This window comes from Protomyctophum parallelum (assembly GCF_964188405.1).
Source record: "Protomyctophum parallelum genome assembly, chromosome: 21".
NCBI lineage: Eukaryota > Metazoa > Chordata > Actinopteri > Myctophiformes > Myctophidae > Protomyctophum > Protomyctophum parallelum.
Genome location: NC_139713.1, coordinates 13,704,204 through 13,724,516, shown reverse-complemented (window position 1 = coordinate 13,724,516; position 20,313 = coordinate 13,704,204). Strand labels below are relative to the sequence as shown.

The window sequence follows — 20,313 nt, the reverse complement described above, 5'->3', positions numbered from 1 at the left end:
CATTTTCTCAGTGAAAATAAATAGCACCAGTGAACCAGTTAGTTAGTAGACAGAGTGAAAAACATAAAGATTTTAATTTTAAAACAATAACAACAAACTAATGTTCCTATATACACACACACACACAGTATAAAATGCTCAATGGTCATTTACTGTAAATCTGAGATTGCATTCTTGTCTTAGAACTCATTAAACCTTTGTTCTGCTCTGTTCTGTTCTGTTCTGCTCTGTTCTGTTCTGTTCCGGGCATCCTGCTCTGCATGGAGCTGATGATGACACCGTGATTATCCTCTGCGTAAATTCGGTTATGATTACAATAATCATCTCTCTGTCAGACAACATAAATGAATCGCAGCGGGGAAGACAATAATTAGGCCTATTATACAGAGATGTGGGTAATAATAGGAAAAAAAAGATCAGATTTCCACGACAAAGTTGATTAAAGAGACAGACAGACAGGCAGACAGACAGACGGACGGACAGACAGACAGACAGACAGACGGACGGTGACAAGGATATAGGATTTAAAAACAGTTGTTTTAACTACTGAGAATTTCCTCTACACTGAGAGAGACATTCTTTTTCTGTCCCTGATTATTCACTTCCTTGTTGTCACTTTATCTCTCCACCAAAGCCACTCAGCTAGTTTGTTTGTTTCCTGCTTTATAATTTGAAGGTGTGTGTGGGTCTCTGTGTGTGTGTGTGTGTGTGTATACTGTAGGTGTGTGCGTGCGTGCATGTGTGTGTGTGCATGTGCACACACACTCATACCCCATTAAAACAAAAACATCTACACGGAAGGAACCTTGAACCAGTTCTTTTTGTGAGAAGTTGACAGGCACGTCACACAGTATCACACGTACAAAATATGCCTGATGAGATATAGTTTCCAGGTATTTCTTTTCCCCACTAGGGCTTCATGGGGTCAGGGTTTTTCATGGCTGTATTCTGAGAAAGGTGACAGCTTGTTGTGATAAGGTGTGCTTTTTCCCCACTATGTTGTCGAGGATTGTGATTATAGTGTGGTTAAAGTTGTGGTGTTTAGCGGTCGGAAAACACTATACATTCTTCAGTAGGGAGGGCTCCAATGATTTTATTACTTTCACGATCAATCGAATAATCGAGAAGCACGTCAGCGAATCGACAAAATCTAAAAAAAAAAAAAATGTCTAATACATCCTGACAGTTTTCTGAAAAAGCTATGTTTCTGTGTCAGTCGTTCTTCTATTTAAAAAAATCACACACGTGTGAACTGAGTGGTGCAATTCCCCCCCCCCCCCCCCCCCCTCTCTCTCTCTCTCTATCTCTCTCTCTCATTAGAGTCACTACCTCTCTCACTCTCTCTCATTAGAGTCACTACCCCTCTCACTGTTTCTGGCGCCCCCTACTGCTATTTTTAAGTCACATACTCATGCTCACACAAACAAGTACCAGACACACACACAGACACACAGACACACAAACACGTACGAGGACATTGCAAGCTGGTTGTAGGAGTGGTTGCACCACTCAAAAATAGCAGACCTACAAGCTCCGCTCAGACCTACAAGCTCGCCACCGAGTGGCGCGCTATGAGCTTGTAGATCTGCTATTTTTCAATAGCTAAAGCATAACATAACACCAAAAGGGGTTCCACTAAACCACTTTACAGTTTGTTGTTCAATGGTGTCATGAAAAAAAATATTTTTAACAATCTGTGCTCATGCAGATTAATAATAGCAAGACATTTAAAAAAGGGAATCACTACTATGTTGTGATTGTAAAATGCCAGGCTTATATCACTCTGAGCAGCTGGCGAATACAATCTTACAGGACCAATCCACAAGAGTCTTTCAAAGCCTTTAAAAACCCAGGCTATAGTTTCATAATATTTATATGTAATTATTACATTATTGTCTCCACCAGGCCGAAGGCATCGTGGTCGTGCGCCTATTACCCCTTCTGGGGTTTAGGCCGTCGACAAGAGTTCTCCAAGCATCCCGATCCTCAGCCAACACTTCCAGCTGTCCCCAAGTGTGGCCCATAGCTTTCGCATCTGCCTCCAAGTCTCTGCGCCAGGTGTTCCGTGGCCGACCTCTCTTTCTTTTCCCTTGGGGATTCCACTTGAGGGACTGCCTTGTGGTGTTTGAGGCTGGTTTTCGGAGAGTATGGCCTATCCATCTCCAGCGCCTTTTGAGGATCTCTTCCTCTGAGGGCATTTGGTTGGTGCGTTGCCACAGCTCCTTGTTGCTGATGGTGTTTGGCCAGCGGATCTGGAGGATTCGTCGCAGACAGGTGTTGATGAATGTTTGGATTTTGTTTGTGGTATTAACTGTTGTCCTCCATGTCTCTGCACCGTAGAGTAGGACTGATTTTACATTGCTGTTAAAGATTCTAATTTTTGTTGTGATGGCCAGGTATTTTGCGCTCCAGATGTTTTTCAAAAGGAGGTAGGCTACCCTGGCCTTGCCAATCCTGCCTTTCACATCAGCATCTGTTCCTCCCTTCTTGTTGACGATACTGCCTAGGTAGGTGAACTCGTCAACCTCCTCCAGTGCTTCGCCTTCCAGCATGATGGGTACAGTGCTGGCAGAGTTCACTCTCAAGACTTTGCTTTTCCCTCTGTGAATGTTAAGGCCTAGGCGAGCGGAGTTGGTTGCGATGGTGCTGGTCTTTTCCTGCATCTGCTGTTGGGTGTGGGATAGAAGGGCCAGGTCGTCCGCGAAATCCAGGTCATCTAGCTGCGTCCACATTGACCACTGTATTCCATTTCTCTTGTCTGCTGTGGATTGCTTCATTGCCCAATCCATAGCCAGCAGGAACAAGAATGGCGATAGCAAGCACCCTTGCCTCACTCCCGTTCTTACTCCAAAGGCATCGGTGAGTTGGCCCTCATGGATCACCCTGCAGGTCATTCCCTCGTATGTGTTTTTGATTATGTTGGTTAGCTTCTCTGGTACCCCGTAGTGCCTTAGAAGCTTCCAGAGGGTCTCCCTGTCCACACTATCAAAAGCCTTTTCGTAGTCAATAAAGTTCATGAATAGCGGGGAGTTCCACTCAAGTGACTGCTCCAGTATGATGCGCAACGTGGCAATCTGGTCTATGCAGGATCTGTTTTTGCGGAAGCCAGCCTGCTGGTCTCTAAGCTGGGGGTCTACCACGTCCTTCATCCTGTCCAGTAAGATCCTGTAGAAAACCTTTCCTGGGATGGATAGTAGTGTGATTCCCCTGTAATTAGCACAGTTGCTCAGGTCTCCTTTCTTCGGTATTTTTATGAGATATCCCTCCTTCCATTCGGATGGGATGTTTTCCTGTTCCCACATCTTCTGGAAGAGAGGGTGGAGCATCTCTTCCGTGGTCTCTGTGTCGATCTTCAGCGCCTCTGCTGGAATGTTGTCAGGTCCTGCGGCCTTGCCGTTTCCAAGCTTTTTAATGGCTTTCCGGATTTCCTCCCTTGTTGGGGGACTGAGGTCTATTTGAAGGTCCCTGTCTGCTTGTTGTATGTGTGGTGGGTCCTGCGGGGGTGGTCTGTTTAGCAGTTCTTCGAAATGTTGCAACCATCTTTTCTTCTGTCCTTCCTCCCCAATTATCGGCTTCCCCTCTTTGTCCTTTACCGGTCTTTGTGGTTTGCTGGTCCTTCCTGACAGCTTTTTGGTGGTGGCATACAGGTCCTTCAGATTCCCATGTCTAGCTGCATCTTCAGCCTCCGCTGCAAGCGCCTCTACGTAGTTAATCTTGTCCCTTTTAATGCTTTTCTTCACTGACTTATTTGCTTCCCTGTACTGTGTTTGAGCCTTCAACTTCCCTGCTCTTGTACGGCTGTTGTTTAGAGCTGCCTTCTGTTCTTTCCTCTCCTCAACCTTCTTCAGTGTCTCTGCTGATATCCACGCCTTGTGGTTGTCTTTCTGTGGACCCAGTGCTACTTTACAAGTCGTGGTTATGGCTTCCTTTACCGCCTTCCATCTCCTGTCAATGTCTCCTTCCCCCTCTCCATCTAGCTCTTGCAGGGCCTGGAACTTGTTCCTTAAAGTGATCTTGAAGTTCTCTGCTGTTGTTGGGTCTCGTAGTAAGGCTGTGTTGAACCTTTGTCGCTGGCTTTTCTCCCCTGTCCAGTTTTTCCTTAACTTCAGTTGAACTTTGGCAACCAGAAGGTGGTGGTCTGATGCTACATCGGCACCTCTTCTGACCCTTACGTCTTGGAGGGACCTCCTGAACTTCTTTGTGATGCATAGATGGTCTATTTGGTTCTCGGTGGTGAGGTCCGGAGATACCCATGTGGCTTTGTGTACTCGTCTATGAGGGAAGACGCTTCCCCCTATGACAAGGTTGTTATTAGCACATAGGTCTGCAAATCTCTCTCCATTTTCATTCATCTCTCCTAGACCATGCTGCCCCATGATTCTCTCATATCCTCTGTTGTCGCTTCCAATCTTTGCGTTGAGGTCACCCATCACGATGATGATGTCTCTTCCTGAATATTTCTGGATGATGGTCTGCAGTCTGTTATAGAATTCCTCCTTGCTTTCTTCATCACTGTCATTGGTTGGGGCATAGCACTGAATAATGTTTAGGTTTATCCTTTCCTTTTTTGTTCTGAAAGACGCTGCTATTGTTCTAGGCCCATGAGCCTCCCATCCCATGAGTGCTCTCTGTGCGGTCTTGGACAGCATGAATGCAACTCCCTGGGTATGGTGTGCGTTGTCCTCCTCATGGCCTGAGTACAGCAGCAGCTCTCCTGTGGCAAGCCTCTTCTGTCCGGAACCCGTCCATCTTGATTCGCTGATTCCGAGGATGGCAAGGTTGTACTTTTTCATCTCGGCGGCAACTTGTGCTGTCTTCCCAGCTTCGAACATGGTTCTTACGTTCCATGTGCCGAAGGTGGTGATAGCCCTGGTTGAAAGAATGGTATTCGGCAGAGTGGTTTCCAGATGCTTCCGGCTTTCACCACCCTGCGTCATAGTTCCTTCTGGTGGAGGACCATCTTCTCCTAGGGCCGTGATGTCTTGGTTTACTCTTCTTGACGTATCTGTAACATGTGATTTTTTACGGGGTGGGGTTGTTAGCCCCACGCCCAACCCCCAACCTGGAGGGCCAGTTGTGTTGCCTTTCGTCTGCCCTCTACCCTGAAACCTGCCCGGCTTGGTAGAACCTGCCAGGGGTATGACCCCTGCCGGTATAGCCCTCAGGGTCATGGAGGAACACAAGCCTCCCCACCACGGCAAGGTAGCAACACAGGGAAGAGGGGCCGAAGGCATGGGGAGAAAGTATGTTTTGCTCTCCGACCGTCCGTCTGTCCGTCTGTGTGTCCGTCTGTGGACAGCTAATCTCCGGCACCGTTGGCTTGGTCGCAGCCATACTCTGCACACACACTCCCTGAATGCCACAGCTGAACCTCTGCCCCAAAGTTTTCACATTGGCCTGTTATAGAGCCACCAGGAGGCCGCTTTGTGCAAAACAAATGTTTTGACAGTACACCTACAGATTTTGTCCAAACATCACGCAAATTGGTACACAGTCTCTCTAGAGCCATTCAACGAAACGGGTCTTTCAGATTTTCCAGACTCCATCCTGATTGGCTAAGATTGGCTTCCAAAGTTCGCAGGAGTGCTCAGTTTCAAACAAAATGCTGCAAATCATGAACACATTGTGTGATTTCCGTGAAATTTTGCACACACATTCCCACTAGGACGAGGAAGAAATGCCACTTATAATATTTTCAACTCAGCCTCATGGTGGCGCTATAACTGGACTATTTGTGTTTTTACCTATAACTGCACCGATCTGTGTAAAACCTTGTATGCCAACTCCCTAGAGGCCAAGGAAAAACCTTTGCCTGGAATTTTTCACATCTGCTCTTTATAGCGCCACCAGGAGGCAGACATATGTAAAACACATGTTCTAATATTACTCCTTCAAATTTCACGCAAATCGGTACACATGCTCTCCATAGTCATGTGATCATGTGATTTGTTTGATTTCTCATAATTGATTGGCTACGATTGGCTTCTAAAGTTTTCAGGAGTAGCCCGTTTTGTACAAATCGCCACAACTCCTCAACGCAGCGTACGATTGCGGTGAAACTGTGCATGCCTATTCCTAGCCTGGTTAATAAACATGTTTATATTACTCCTAGACATTTTGCCAAACACCACACACACACTCCTATCCTCCTGGTGGAGACCTGTGCCGAGAAGGGCACTTTTTCTAGTTATTAATTATAATTATTACTAGTGTCAGCTAGGGCTGGGGCGGTATGGGATTTTTAATACCGCGGTTATTGCCGGCCCCCATACCGCCGGTATTTTTTTGGGGGGGGGGGGGGGGGGAATAATAAGAGGGCTAATAAAAGTTACAGGTATGGTGTGTGCGATATTAATTGTGAGATTACCATAATGACGGTAATCATTAAAGGACCACTTTTGAACCTATCTTCATATAATAGGTCCTCACTAATAGTCATGATAAAATGGCACGTTTCTTTCTCGGTCTGTGTCACATAGGAGGCCTAATCTAATTGAATACCCCTGCCATAAAGCATTACACTTGTTTACAAGAGGGTCCACCATTTTCAATTCATCATATCATTTTGTACACTATGCACTTCTATAAAGCCAAAAACAGGAAATCATCATAAAGGAGGTAAAAAGGGGGAAAACGTATACAGTGAGGGGGGAAAGGGGTGGGTGGAGTCAAGGGATTTACATCTTAATGACAGTTGGTAGGGCGTTCCACATTTTTGTGGCATAGGAGTGAAATTAATTTAGGTGGACCCTCTTGTAAACAAGTGTCCACTCACAGTTAACAGTCTTTGTATTGAGTTGTGCTTGAATTGTAGTGTAATTCTGCAAACTGTTAATAAATATTTTAATCAATCAATCAATCAATCCTTGTTTGTGCCGAATCTGGGTTGCACATGGTTTTTTGAACTCCCTCTGGTGTTGTTGTGTTGCTGGCATGATTAGACTGACTGAGCGTCACTGTTTATTATGATACACTTTTCATTTCATAAAAATTTTAACCGCGGTAATGAACCCGATACCGCGGTATGCGTTACATACCGGCGGTATGGCGGTATTGCGGTTATTGCACCCAGCCCTAGTGTCAGCAGATGTCTCCTCCTGTTGCTTTTGAGTTTTTATTTTTTGTTCAAGCCTTGAAAAGTTCAAATTACTGCAGCATTGAGCTGTAGGAGGAACGGGACTTGAACATGGAATGTCTGTACTGAAAGACTGATCATTAGCAGAGGCGTCAGGTTCCTATAACGGCGGTGGGTGCAGCCCCCTGAAAAGGACCTTTCTGCGCTGCATGATGTGACAGGGACAGTCAGCACTTGTTTCACCAGTCTTACGGCCTCTGGTAACTTTTGAGGAACTCCACGACATCATGAAAGGTAGACAGTGGAACTCTATGCCGCTTTGCCATGGCAAGCAACATGTCACGATCACGATGAAGTGTCAGTGTCAGCAGCTCACTGTCAAAATCACTCCCATAGTAGAACTGCACTATGCTTTTGCAGTCGCCCTTCCCGACAAGAAACTACCTGGCAGCAGAACAAAAGCCACCTTATTAGCATTTGAATGCCCATGGGCGGCGGCCCAACACATATCTTGCACCCGAGCGCCCCCAACCCCCCGTAAAGCCAAAGGTATGTGACTACGTGCCAAGGTTATAATAGTTTTGGTTTTTTCATTATAGTTTAGTTTTAGTTAGTTTTGACATATTTTTTTCTAATTCAGTTAGTTTTAGTTAGTTTTTAGAGCGGGTTTGCTAGTTTTAGTTTAGTTTTTATTTTGTGAAAATGCTTAGTTTTAGTTTAGTTTTAGTTTAGTTTTAGTTTAGTTTTAGTTTAGTTTTAGTTTTTTCGTACTTTGGTTTATTTGTAACGAAGTATAGGATTAAAAAAGATCAGAGCAAGTATTGTGTAATAAAAACTCAACAAAAGATACCATTTAAAAGTATATATATTCAGTCTCTGTTGGACAATCAACCATGACATACTTCGCATATTCTCCCATCCTCATCCACAAGGCACTTGCTTGCATCTCCCACACAGTCATATTCGAAGAAATCCCATATTGGGCTGTGGTGGCCACCTGCAAGACCTCAGAAAGGAGGACACTTTTGCGGGGCTCTCTCCCCAGCCCCCCCCCCCCCCCCCAAACAGACACACACAGTGTTTAGAAAAGCGCTATAAAATTCCAGATATTATTATTATTACTATACTATTGCACGCACCTGATTTTCACCACCATCATCTCCAGCAGTATGTCCACAGAGAACATATATTTGCTAATTCAATTAACCTTTTTAAATGATGGGGTACCACAAAGGTCATTCCTTTTATAATCAATTTATTTTATTTCATGTTTAGATATGTTTTATGTTGAATCTCTTTCTTGTGGGGTTTTTTATACAGTCTTATGGTCATCGGTGTGGGACATAGAATGAAGCCAGTAGCCTATGTTCACAGTGCTTTAGCCTCCCTTTCTTTATGATGTCGAGCCATATTGCTCATTAAATGTAGTTTTTCATTTTGCATTTTTGGTTTATTTATCCCTGCATTAACTATACTAAAGTGATTGTGAGAACACACATTCCACAAAAAACAAACAGACCATCCCACTGGCAGTGTTGACAGGTTTTGGAAGAGAAACAAGCAACCATGTCTATGAAAACAAGCCCAAAAGAAGCCTGACTAGGCTTAGTAGGCTATTTTATAAAACAAGGCCAAAGTCGCTTATAATTAAGCGGACATGGCAACGTCTCCTCTCTCTTTTTAAGACAGAGGGAGTGTGGCTGGCTCGCTGCGGAGCTGAGCAGCTCTGCGGAGATTTTAATACAGAGACAACGTAAATGACAGTTATGACACAAGCACTGTATATCACACAAAACCGGACAATTATGTGTCCGGCCAGAGGTTGAGTTGGGAGGAGGACAGGTGGTTCTAAAACCGGACTGTCCGGCGTGAAACCGGACGTCTGGCCACTCTTTCTGCCAACTTTTGCCATTTTTGCGAGATGCAAGCAGCAGCATTAAAACTTGAAGCGACCACGGGGCTGCACTGCAGAATGTAAACACGGGTCGTAAAGCGTTGTGACATGCTGCCTTACGCCAGGGCTCCACTGGGCGCGTTGCGTCACGCGTGCGTCACGCGTGCGTGCGTCAAAAAACGAACCGGTTCAATTTTATGGTGACGGAGACGCGACGCAACGCGGGCAGTGGAGCCACCCTCCATTGATTAAAAGGGCACATTCCCGACACTGACGGAGACGCGACGCAGACGCACCGCAGACGCGCCCAGTGGAGCCCTGGCGTTACGGTGCTGAAAAGTGCCGTAAAAACGGCTCGGGAAATAAGGAAAAGAACCGAATTAATTTAAAAGGTTTATATTCTAAATGTCCGTAAGGCATATAAATATTGATAAAAAAACGATAACGAATGCCATTTTGTCTATCATTTCAGTTCGTTTTAGTTAGTTTTGTGAACACACAATACAGTTTTAGTTTAGTTATCGTTTTTTAATTTATTTTAGTTTCAGTTTAGTTTCAGTTAACTAAAATGTTTTTTTAATTCTAGTTTTCGTTTTTTCGTTAGTTATAGTTAACTATAATAACCTTGCTACGTGCATGACAACATGTCCACTGGGGAAGGGACATTTCAGTCAGGACAGTGGGTGCATATACTGCATATTGATATTGGCGCCGCTTATTATTTTGCCCGTGGGTGCTTCTGCGCCTGAGCACCCCCGGAGTTGACGCCGCTGATCATTAGGCCACTGCACCATCAGTCAGACACTCTCAGCCAAAGTCTACTGGTAATTGTGTGTGTTGGCCTTCAGTTAGTAAAGAAACACTCCAGCATTAAACTATAGGAGAACAGGGATTTAACATGTAGAGGTGTATTAACTGAAGGCTATTGTATAGCAGTGGCTCACAGCCTCAGCCTGATGACCTCAAAAGTCTCATACAGAGACATAGGCAACTGCTTTGGCTTAGTGGTTAAGATGTTGGCCTTCCGTGCGGGGGACCTGGGTTCGATTCCCGGGTGTTACACTAGTGTACAAAACAACTCTTGAACAGCTCTCATTCTCAAAGCATTTGATGAATGTGATTCTATGTTCAAGACTCCATTCTTTCAACTTTACTAACTGAAGGCTAACATACATCACGTTCCGTTTTCTTTATTGAAAGAACGAAGTAAACGAATAAAGTGATTTTCACATTGGATTTGGAATATTTTACTGTATTGGAATATTGGAATGAATTCACATGGATGGTAGCTAAGCTATGAGGCGTAATTCTGTTAAAGGATAAAGATAGGATGAAGGAAACCAACTTTTATGTTCAAACTAAGGGCAGAGATCAACGGGACCAATAGTTTATTGATTTCCTACCTAATAGTTTCAGATAAATCAGGCAAATTCAAATCTGAGGTATTATTATTTTGTCATCATGTTTGCAGGACGACGGGGAACCCCTTTTGGTGTTTTAACCCATTCTGAACGGGCACCCATTTTGGTGTCAGCATCATGTTATGCTTTAGCTATTGAAAAATAGCAGATCTACAAGCTCATATCGCGCCACCGAGTGGCGCGATACGAGCTTGTAGGTCTGCTATTTTTTTTTAAATCGAAGAACGACTGACATTTTTAGAATCTGATCTCAGGTCAGAATGGGTTAACCCATTCTGTACGGGAACCCCTTTTGGTGTTTTTACTATTGAAAAATAGCAGATCTACAAGCTCATAGCACGCCACCGAGTGGCGCGCTACGAGCTTGTAGGTCTGCTATTTTTGAAAAATCGTGAAAATGCTGCAAAAATCTTTGAACATATATTCTTTCAGAAGACTTTTTTTTTTTTTTTTTCGACGTCACACGGGGTCACACGGAGTCGCACCACTTACTTCACACGGGTGTGATTTTTTGTATTTATGCTATGAGCTTGTAGATCTAAGCTAAAGTATAACATCCTTAACCCATTCTGACCTGAGATCAGATTCATACGAGGTTTCCACAGGACACACACTGGTCTGATTAATAATATAATGTGCATGTGTTTGTGTGCGCACAGGTGGTGAAAAACAACCATGCTGTTTTCGTGCTCAGACGCACCCAGCCACCCACCCACACACACACACACACACACACACACACACACACACCAACCCACACACACACACTTAAGGAACTGGTTGCCCCGCTTTGAAAACGTCTGGAAGCATCAGTATGCTTCATACAGTATACATATTGTACAGTGCATACTTGGTCAGGTTTACTCAGCCAAAACAGCGTCCCTAGACCTAGAGAGTCCTGCCACTTGTTTTGGAGTGTTTAATTGGCATACTTTGCTTCCTGTCTGCTAATCGCCGGGGGAAGCAAACACAATGGAACACGGGCATCCCACTTCCTGCCCCCGTCTCTGTTACACACACACGCACACACACACACACACACACACACACACACACACACACACACACACACGCACACACACACACACACACACACACGCACGCACGCACGCACGCACACGCACACACACACACACACACACACACACACACACACACACACACACACACTAACATGCTCAGATTGGGTGATATTTGTTACGCCTCAGTTTAGATCCAGCCATACTTTACACTGTATAAAGTGTACAGTGTATTCATCTTTAGCATTTTAAAGGGTGCCTACAACCAACTACCTGTTAGAACATGTGGTTCCAGGATACTACTCTTTAGCCACCAAAGAACTCACCGTAAAGAACACGAGTGGGACGTCGGCATCGGATTTGATGGACAAGCAGTGTGTGTGTGTGTGTGTGTGTGTGTGCGTGTGTGTGTATGTGCCCACCTTCCCCAACTTCTGATGGGCGGTCTCAGAACTTCTTCTCAGAACTCCTACCTACATAATCTAAGGGCCTATAGATTATTCTGACTGTCTGTCCGGACTTGGAAAGCCTGGGAGGAGCATGTATTAATTGGCCTTAACACTTCTTTAACGTCTTATTGGGGCTCTCACTCCCCGCCAAATACGTTTTTAACGTGTTTGTCACGGGGTAGCCCCTGCCCTATACACACACACACACACACACACACACTGATTAAGGACATTGCACGCACGCACACACACCACACAGACTGGGTAGTGGGGCAGACAGGTCCTATCATATAATGTCAATACTGTTGATGTATGCATTTACAGGATGTACAAATGAAATGATACACACAGGGAAAACATTCAGTTTATTAACCTGTGTGTTTATGGTAACCTCAGTGTTTGTATGGCCTCGCCAGTGGGGGCACTTTAAGAGGGGGGGAAGGTGCCAAGTACGGTTGAGGAGTAGGGGTGTTCCACAATGTCAATTATCAAAGTATGTCTATTATCTGGGGAAATGAATGTAACCCCATATGATGATTAATCTATAGAACATCTAGGTATGGGGTTACTTATTCAGGTTCAGCTGATATCTGTGAGCTTGTAGATCAGCTGTGTATATTTAAGTGCTTCTCTGTTGGTGGTAGGATCCTCTCCTATAAAGGGGAGACTGCAGGCAGAGCTAGTCAGTTAGGCTCGGGCAGGCGTCATGCTGACACCCCCGTGAGAGAGCTGCTAGGTCCCCTGGCATGGGCATAGCCTAGTGCAGTTTGTTATTTTTCCTTTTTCCTTACGTTGTTAAGTATTTTTGAGTTCTTTGTTTTGTATTTTCTATTTTGGCCAGTATTATGTTTGCCTTTTGTTTTTTTCCGTTGTGAATATCTGCACTGGAGCTGGAGTTTTTGGAGCAATAAAATCCACCAAAAAGCATCGCTGGAGCCTTGGCCCTCGGGCAACTTTACAGTGTTATTTAAACCAGGGCTCGCCGGAAACCAGGGTGAAAATGTGGCGCAAATCTTTGAATATATATTCTTTCGTTTTTAACTCAAATCTTTACAACATATTTTCAGATGGGGCTCGGCGGGCAGTTACATACATTTTTGGGGGTCCTTGACATGAAAATGAACGACTGACACAGAAACATGGGTTTTTTCAAGAAAACTGTCTTTTCTGTCTATTTTGTAGAATCGACCTCAGATCTAAATGGCCTTTAACCCATTTTGGGGCGGGAACCCCTTTTGGTGGTAGCATCATGTCATGCTTTAGCTATTGAAAAATAGCAGATCTACAAGCTCATAGCGCTACGAGCTTGTAGGTCTGCTATTTTTGAAGAATCGTGAAACGTGACGTGAAAGTGTTTGAGAACGACTGACATAGAAAAACACAGCTTTTTCAAGAAAACAGTCAGGATTTAGAAGACATTTTGTAGAATCGTTCCCAGGTCTTAAATGACTATGATAATGATAATGAATGTATTTATATAGCACATAACAGGGCAAAAACAACAACAACGTAGTCACAGCTCTGAATAAATGGACAACATAAAAGCATACACACAAAAATAGAGTATGCAAAAGGAAATTAAGAGGAAAGCCTTAACGTGTAAAGGTGGGTTTTTTAGAAGGGATTTAAAACATGACACAGATTTCGCAAGTCTTAAATGAATAGGTAGGGCATTCCATAGTTTGGGAGCCCGCATCATGTTATGCTTTAGCTATTGAAAAATAGCAGATCTACAAGCTCATAGCGCGCCACCGAGTGGCGCGATACGAGCTTGTAGGTCTGCTATTTTTGAAAAATCGAAGAGCGACTGACATTTTCAGAATCTGATCTCAGGTCAGAATGGGTTAATCAGACCAGTGTGTGTCCAGTGGAAACCTCGTATGAATCTGATCTCAGGTCAGAATGGGTTAATGGTACACCTCAGTAATGTCCGCACCCAGGAAAGCCTCTGTGAATCGGTCTATAGAGCACTAATGAAGGACCCCCCCCCCCCCCCATGTCTCTCTCTCTCACAGCCAGCTCAAAGTGCCCTCATCGCATCGACTGTGTCCTGATGAATCGCCATCCCTGCAGTCAACCGGGTTCCGCCCGCTGCGGCCCCTGCCTCGACGGCTTCCGGGAGAACGAGAGACGACGCTGCAGCGTGGAGTCGGAGCGGACGAGGCACCACCGCAAAGGTAGATGAGGATAACACGCACGCACACACGTACGTAGTACCAAGGTTATAATAGTTTTGGTTTTTTCATTATCGTTTAGTTTGAGTTAGTTTTGACGTAATTTTTTTCTAATTCAGTTAGTTTTAGTTAGTTTTTAGAGCGGGTTTGCTAGTTTTTATTTTGGTGAAAATGCTTAGTTTTAGTTTAGTTTTAGTTTTTTTCGTACGGTTTATTTGTGGGTTAGGGTTAGCGTGGCTACATGCTGCCGTACGGTGCTGAAAACTGCCTTAAAACGCCAAAAACAAAATCGAATGAATTTAAAAAGGATTATATTTTAAATATCTGAAAGGCATATAAATATTGATAAAAACTAAAACTAAGGGTATTTTGTCTATAATTTCAGTTAGTTTTGAGGACACATACAATACAGTTTCAGTTTAGTTATCGCTTTTTAATTTATGTTTAGTTTGTATTAGTTTCAGTTAACTAAAAAATGTAATTCTAGTTTTAGTTTTAGTTAACTATTATAACCTTAGTACGTACACACTAGGGCAGCGGCCCAAACCTTTTTGCCGTGCTGCCCCCTGTTACCTCCCGACCTATAGCTGACCTAGCACCCGCCACATGGAAATATAAATTGCATGAGACATATATTTCCTATTTATCCATATATATATGCATATATATGAACCTGAATATGGCATATATATGCAGCATAGGCTATATATTCTGCATATACTTTCCATATATTGACATAATATGTTAATATATTTAAAATAAAACCATAGCACCACCATTAGCCTTTTCATGTCGAGCACCGGCCTAGAAGGCGCCCCCGCGCACCACAAGGGGGTGCACGCACCACAGTTTGGGAACCACTGCACTGACTAGGGCATTCACTTCTAGTCATTTTTACTAGTTGACTAGTCGACTAGTTGTTTAACTATTATTCTTTTTTAGTAAATATTTGTACATTTAAAAACTGTGTACATTGGTGCCCTAGTACACACACACACACACACACACACACACACACACACACACACACACACACACACACACACACACACACACACACACACACACACACACTCTCTCTCTCTACACTAATGCACAAACGCAAAGACACCTTCTGTAGTGGAGGAGTCTAGGGTGAGAAAAGGGATATTTCGCGCTAATTTGTCTTCAGAGCGCCAAATTGTGCACCGATGTAGCCCGGCCAGTGCATGCATGCCCTAATTATAATCACTCAAATGATTTAGCTAACCTGCAGTCGACTATTCAACTAGTCGACGCATGTGACGTGTCAATCTAGGGGGTTTTCATGATTCTGAATCCATTCCAAGCATTAGTTTTCGCTCACTGGCTCTCATTCACTCACTCACTCACTCACTCACTCACTCACTCACTCACTCACTCACTCACTCACTCACTCACTCACTATGTCTCAATCATTCGCTCACTATGTCTCACTCATTCGCTCACTCACTCAACAACTCTCTCACCAGAGTTGGCCAATATTACTCGGATTGTCCTAACGGCATCCTGTGAGGTCGCTGATGGTTTTTTTATTTCCATTTCTTTTTTTTGGGGGGATGCAGAGAGACGGGGGGGGGGGGGGGGGGGTAGAGCAGCATTTAAAAAAGGTCTTGGGTCGCGCCGATCTTCGGCTGAGACAGATTTCACACCCTGTGACTCCACCACTTTCGTTTACGCCGTTTGCGTATATGTGTGTGTTGTTTGTGTGTGTGAGCCGAGGGGCATTTTCTGCTTTTTAAATTCAAATTTGAGAGAAAACAGGAAAAGCGGAATGCCACATAGAAAACAGATCTGGCCAGCCAGGATCCATATAGCCATTCGGGCCCGATGGCCGGAATGGCTATATGGATGCAAAAATGCCGTCTTTTTGTGGGCATTGAGCTTATACTGTGTGCGTGTATACTGTGTGTAGGACTTGCTTGTATATTTGACATGGGGGCGCGTACACTCCCATTGGTAAACATTGCATGCCTGCAGGGAGCCAATGTCCTTTTTTCATCAGAAGGACAAACATACAGTAGTCTGCATCCACTTAAATAGTGTACTGAAGGCTGGGCCCTGTCTATGTTCCCTATTATGTTATGCTACCATGTTTCACAACCTCTCTCTCTCTCGCTCTACCTCTCTCTCCCTCCCTATTCTCTCTGGCTCTCTCGTGCTCTATCTTCTCTTCTGTCGGTATGTCTCAGATATACCTTTAATATTATGTTTAATGGTGTAAATTCTGTAATTCTTCTTTTAATGGTGTAATTATTTTTTTGTATTTGTTTGTGCTAAAAGATTAAACCCAATTAATTGATGTGTATATATATATATATATATATATATATAATATATTATATATATCTATGATTGATTGATTGATTTGAAAATCATATTAAACGGTTTGTAGAATGGGTACAGTCAGGGTCCTCCATTTTCAATTAATCCGAAATAATATCTTCGCCCCAATTTGTATACTTGTAGAGCTATAGATTTGCAATGAAGATTTGGACTTGAAGAAGATTTTGTGCACAATGGTCGTCTTTAACAATTTCTCCGAGCAAAGAAAACATTTTCTTAATCTAATCTAACCCTAGTAGGCTGGGCAAGCCTCTATCCTTGTTACACCGATTTTATTTAGATACTTTATAGATAAGAAGTCGGTTGTGCTGCTCCCTTAAACCTGAGCTTACTCCACAATCTAGTAAAAGAATAAATAGGAGTTTCTGTTTAGTATCGTCCGTTAGGGCATTAAGCAACTAGTCGACTAGTAAATCCACTAGTCGACCTTGTTGGTACTAGTTGACTAGTTGATAAGAAAAAAAAAACATAGAAGGAGGGGGGGTTGTTCCCTCAAGATCAGGTAGATTATAGTCACCAATGTACACAGTTTTTTACAAATATTTATTTCCAAAAAAGAAGAAAAGTTTTTTTTCTTTTCTTTTTTTTTCTCCCCTTTTTACAACTAGTCGACTATAGTAAACTAGGCAACTAGTAAAAAGGACTAGAAGTGAATGCACTACCGTCCGTCTGTCGTCATGGAGACGCCTACTGTAACAGGAAGTACCATACGTGTGTTGTTTAGAGTAACTAGTAACTAAAGTATACAAATGCATTTAGTGTAAAGAGTAAAAGTACAATATTTGGATCCAAGATGTCGTGGAGTAGAAGTCAAAGTAAAAAATACCTAAAAAAAACCCAACCTAAAACATGAATCTTGGTTGAAAAAAAAAACCTAAAGTTGTCCTTTAAGTAAAATGTACGAAATGTATGATGAATTGAAAATGGTGTACCCTCTTGTAAACAAGTGTAATGCTTTATGGTGTCGTCCACTCACAGTTGACAGTTTTTGCATTGAGTTGTACTTACAGTACTTACTGTAATTCTGCAAACTGTTAATAAATACTTCAATCAATCAATCAATCAATCAATCAATCAATCAATCAATCAATACATAGTCATACTTAGTTTCCACAGGCCAACCTCAGGCCTATGCTGCTGCCCTCCACAAGAGGGCAGCAGGAGTCTGAATCAATCAATTGATGACATGAGCAGCAATTGTAATATGATTATAATGCTGATCTCAGGATAAATTACTTTTATGACTGTGTGTGTGTGTGTGTGTGTGTGTGTGTGTGTGTGTGTGTGTGTGTGTGTGTGTGTGTGTGTGTGTACGAGTACGCGCCCGTGACTGTGTGTGTGTGTGTGTGTGTGTGTGTGTGTGTGTGTGTGTGTGTGTGCTCGCCCGTGACATTGTGTGTGTGCGCGTGCAGCCGCGCATGCTTGTGTACGTCCAGTCCACTCATACTCTATGCATCACAAATCTATGCATACTCTTGTACGCAACTCATTTCAAGAGGCTTATTATAATTGTAGGCCACAAGTAGGTCAAGCAATTGATATTAAGGATTGTCAGCAGTTTGTGTGTGTGCGTGCGCTGTGTGCGTGCGCTGTGTGTGTGCGTGCGCTGTGTGCGTGCGAGCGAGCGAGCGTACGGAAGTGTCTGTGAATGTTTTTTAAGTGGGTAAAGAACCGGCACAGATGTGTGAGGTTGACGTGTTGTAGCTTATTGTTTGTTTGCACTAAACCCGCGAGTCCTCCTGAGTGCCTCTCAGGGGGAGTTCTAGTGGTCATTATCACGCTAGTGACAAAGCTCTTCCGTGGCAAGTGTGTGTACTTTCTCACCGTGTGTGACGACCTGCATGCTGACAGTTTACACACATATGAACACTGCGCGCACACACACACACACACACACACACACACACACGTGCGCACACACACACACACGCACACACGGAGAGATGCACATATTAGACACAACTGCCCCTTTTTTTCCAAGTGAGTCGCCTACTTGGGTTTCGTAGGGTTACTGTGGTCTTTCATGTCTGCGCAGGTCCTGAAAGCTAACGCACGATCTGTCATCCACAAGCACTGCTTCTTTCATGCTTCTCGTTTATAGTTAGTTAGTTTAGTTAGTTAGTTAGTTAGTTAGTTTAGTTAGTTAGTTGCTGCGAGAGTCAGGTCTAGCCAAGACCAACTCGGGGTTCCTGTGTCGCTGCCCGCAATTTCCTATCCAACATTCAGGTTCCTTGAGCTCTGCAGTGTTGTCAGACAAGCTGTCGCGCCGCAGCACGTCTACATTAGGTGGTACGCTTCTTTCCCCTCCTGGCTTTGCCCTGGGTTGGCTCCCATAGAGCAGCACGTCTACATTAGGTGGTACGCTTCTTTCCCCTCCTGGCTTTGCCCTGGGTTGGCTCCCATAGAGCAGCACGTCTACATTAGGTGGTACGCTTCTTTCCCCTCCTGGCTTTGCCCTGGGTTGGCTCCCATAGAGCAGCACGTCTACATTAGGTGGTACGCTTCTTTCCCCTCCTGGCTTTGCCCTGGGTTGGCTCCCATAGAGCAGCACGTCTACATTAGGTGGTACGCTTCTTTCCCCTCCTGGCTTTGCCCTGGGTTGGCTCCCATAGGGCAGCACGTCTACATTAGGTGGTACGCTTCTTTCCCCTCCTGGCTTTGCCCTGGGTTGGCTCCCATAGGGTCAATTTACTTGCCTCTTGCCTCAAGTTCTGGGTGCCTGGCGCAGTGACCTGCCAGCCTTGCCTATAGTCTCTTTTATAACAGTAAACTAACAGGGCACAGATGTCAACGAAGTCCACAGTCCACACACCCACACGACACCAGAGGGTGCTCAACAAACCCATGTGCAACCCAGATTTGGCACAAACAAGGGACTGAATTAATTTCTCCTCCTATGCCACCAAAATGTGGAACGCCCTACCCACGGTCAATGAGACATGCGAATCCCTTGACTCCTTCAAAACCGCTCTCAAAAGGGCACCTATACGGACGGCTGCAATTCGAAACTGGCCCCCAACCACCTTTTCCCCCTGTTTTCTTTCCCCTTTTTACCTCCTTTACGATGACGTGTTTTTTCCCGCTATATAGAAGTGTATATTTCTATGTCTCTAAATGATATGATGAATTGAACAAGGTGGACCCTCTTGTAAACAAGTCTAGTGCTTTATTGGTCGTCCACTCACAGTGAACAGTTTTTTTTCTGTATTGAGTTTGTGCTTGAAATGTACTGTAATTCTGCAAACTGTTAATCAATCAATCAATCAATCAATCAATCAATCAATCATAGCTCAGGGGTTAGACCATATAGGGTCTAATGATGTCTGACAGTGAATCCCCCCCACCCCCTGTGAATAAATTAAAAAAAAAAACTCTAATCTCTAATCTGATCTTTAGGGCAGACTGTGTTCATGATGATCAGATTTGTGTATTCAGACATCATCAAGCTGTCTGCATGGTAAACGGAATGCTTGCCTAATAGGGCGGCTGTGGTTCAGGAGGTAGAGCAGGTCGTCCAATGATCCCTGGGTCGGCGGTTCGAATCCCGGCTCCTCCTCCTGTCCTACATGTCGAGGTGTCCTTGGGCAAGACACTGAACCCAATACATTGCCTCCAATGAGTCGGTCGGTGTGAGCTCGCCACCATTGGTGTGGGAAGTGAGGACGCTGGCGTCGACTGTTCGCCGCTTCACCTCCCAATGTATGAATGAATGAACCATTGTATAAAATTGCAATTAATTATTATTAGACAACGCTCACCCTCATTCCCCCCCCCCTCCCGACGACCGCTCGATGGCACGGTTCTCATATTCTTGTATTTGATTTACTGAAAATAAGCTTGGTTAGAAATAAGTTTTAAGGTTATTTATAGGCATAGGTTTTACAGGGGTTAAGTTTAGGAATTAGCCTCAGGTTTTG

At 44.0% G+C, this 20,313-nt stretch overlaps 1 protein-coding gene across 1 annotated transcript in view; it reads left to right on the top strand.

The window, feature by feature from the left end:
* The window catches only part of npdc1a (neural proliferation, differentiation and control, 1a), a 37,027-nt gene that overhangs the window by 4,533 nt on the left and 12,181 nt on the right, over positions 1–20,313 (top strand). Inside the window, exon 2 of the mRNA XM_083793912.1 lies at positions 13,874–14,035. Coding sequence (XP_083650038.1) covers positions 13,874–14,035 — 162 coding nt within the window. The remainder of the gene's footprint in view (positions 1–13,873; positions 14,036–20,313) is intronic.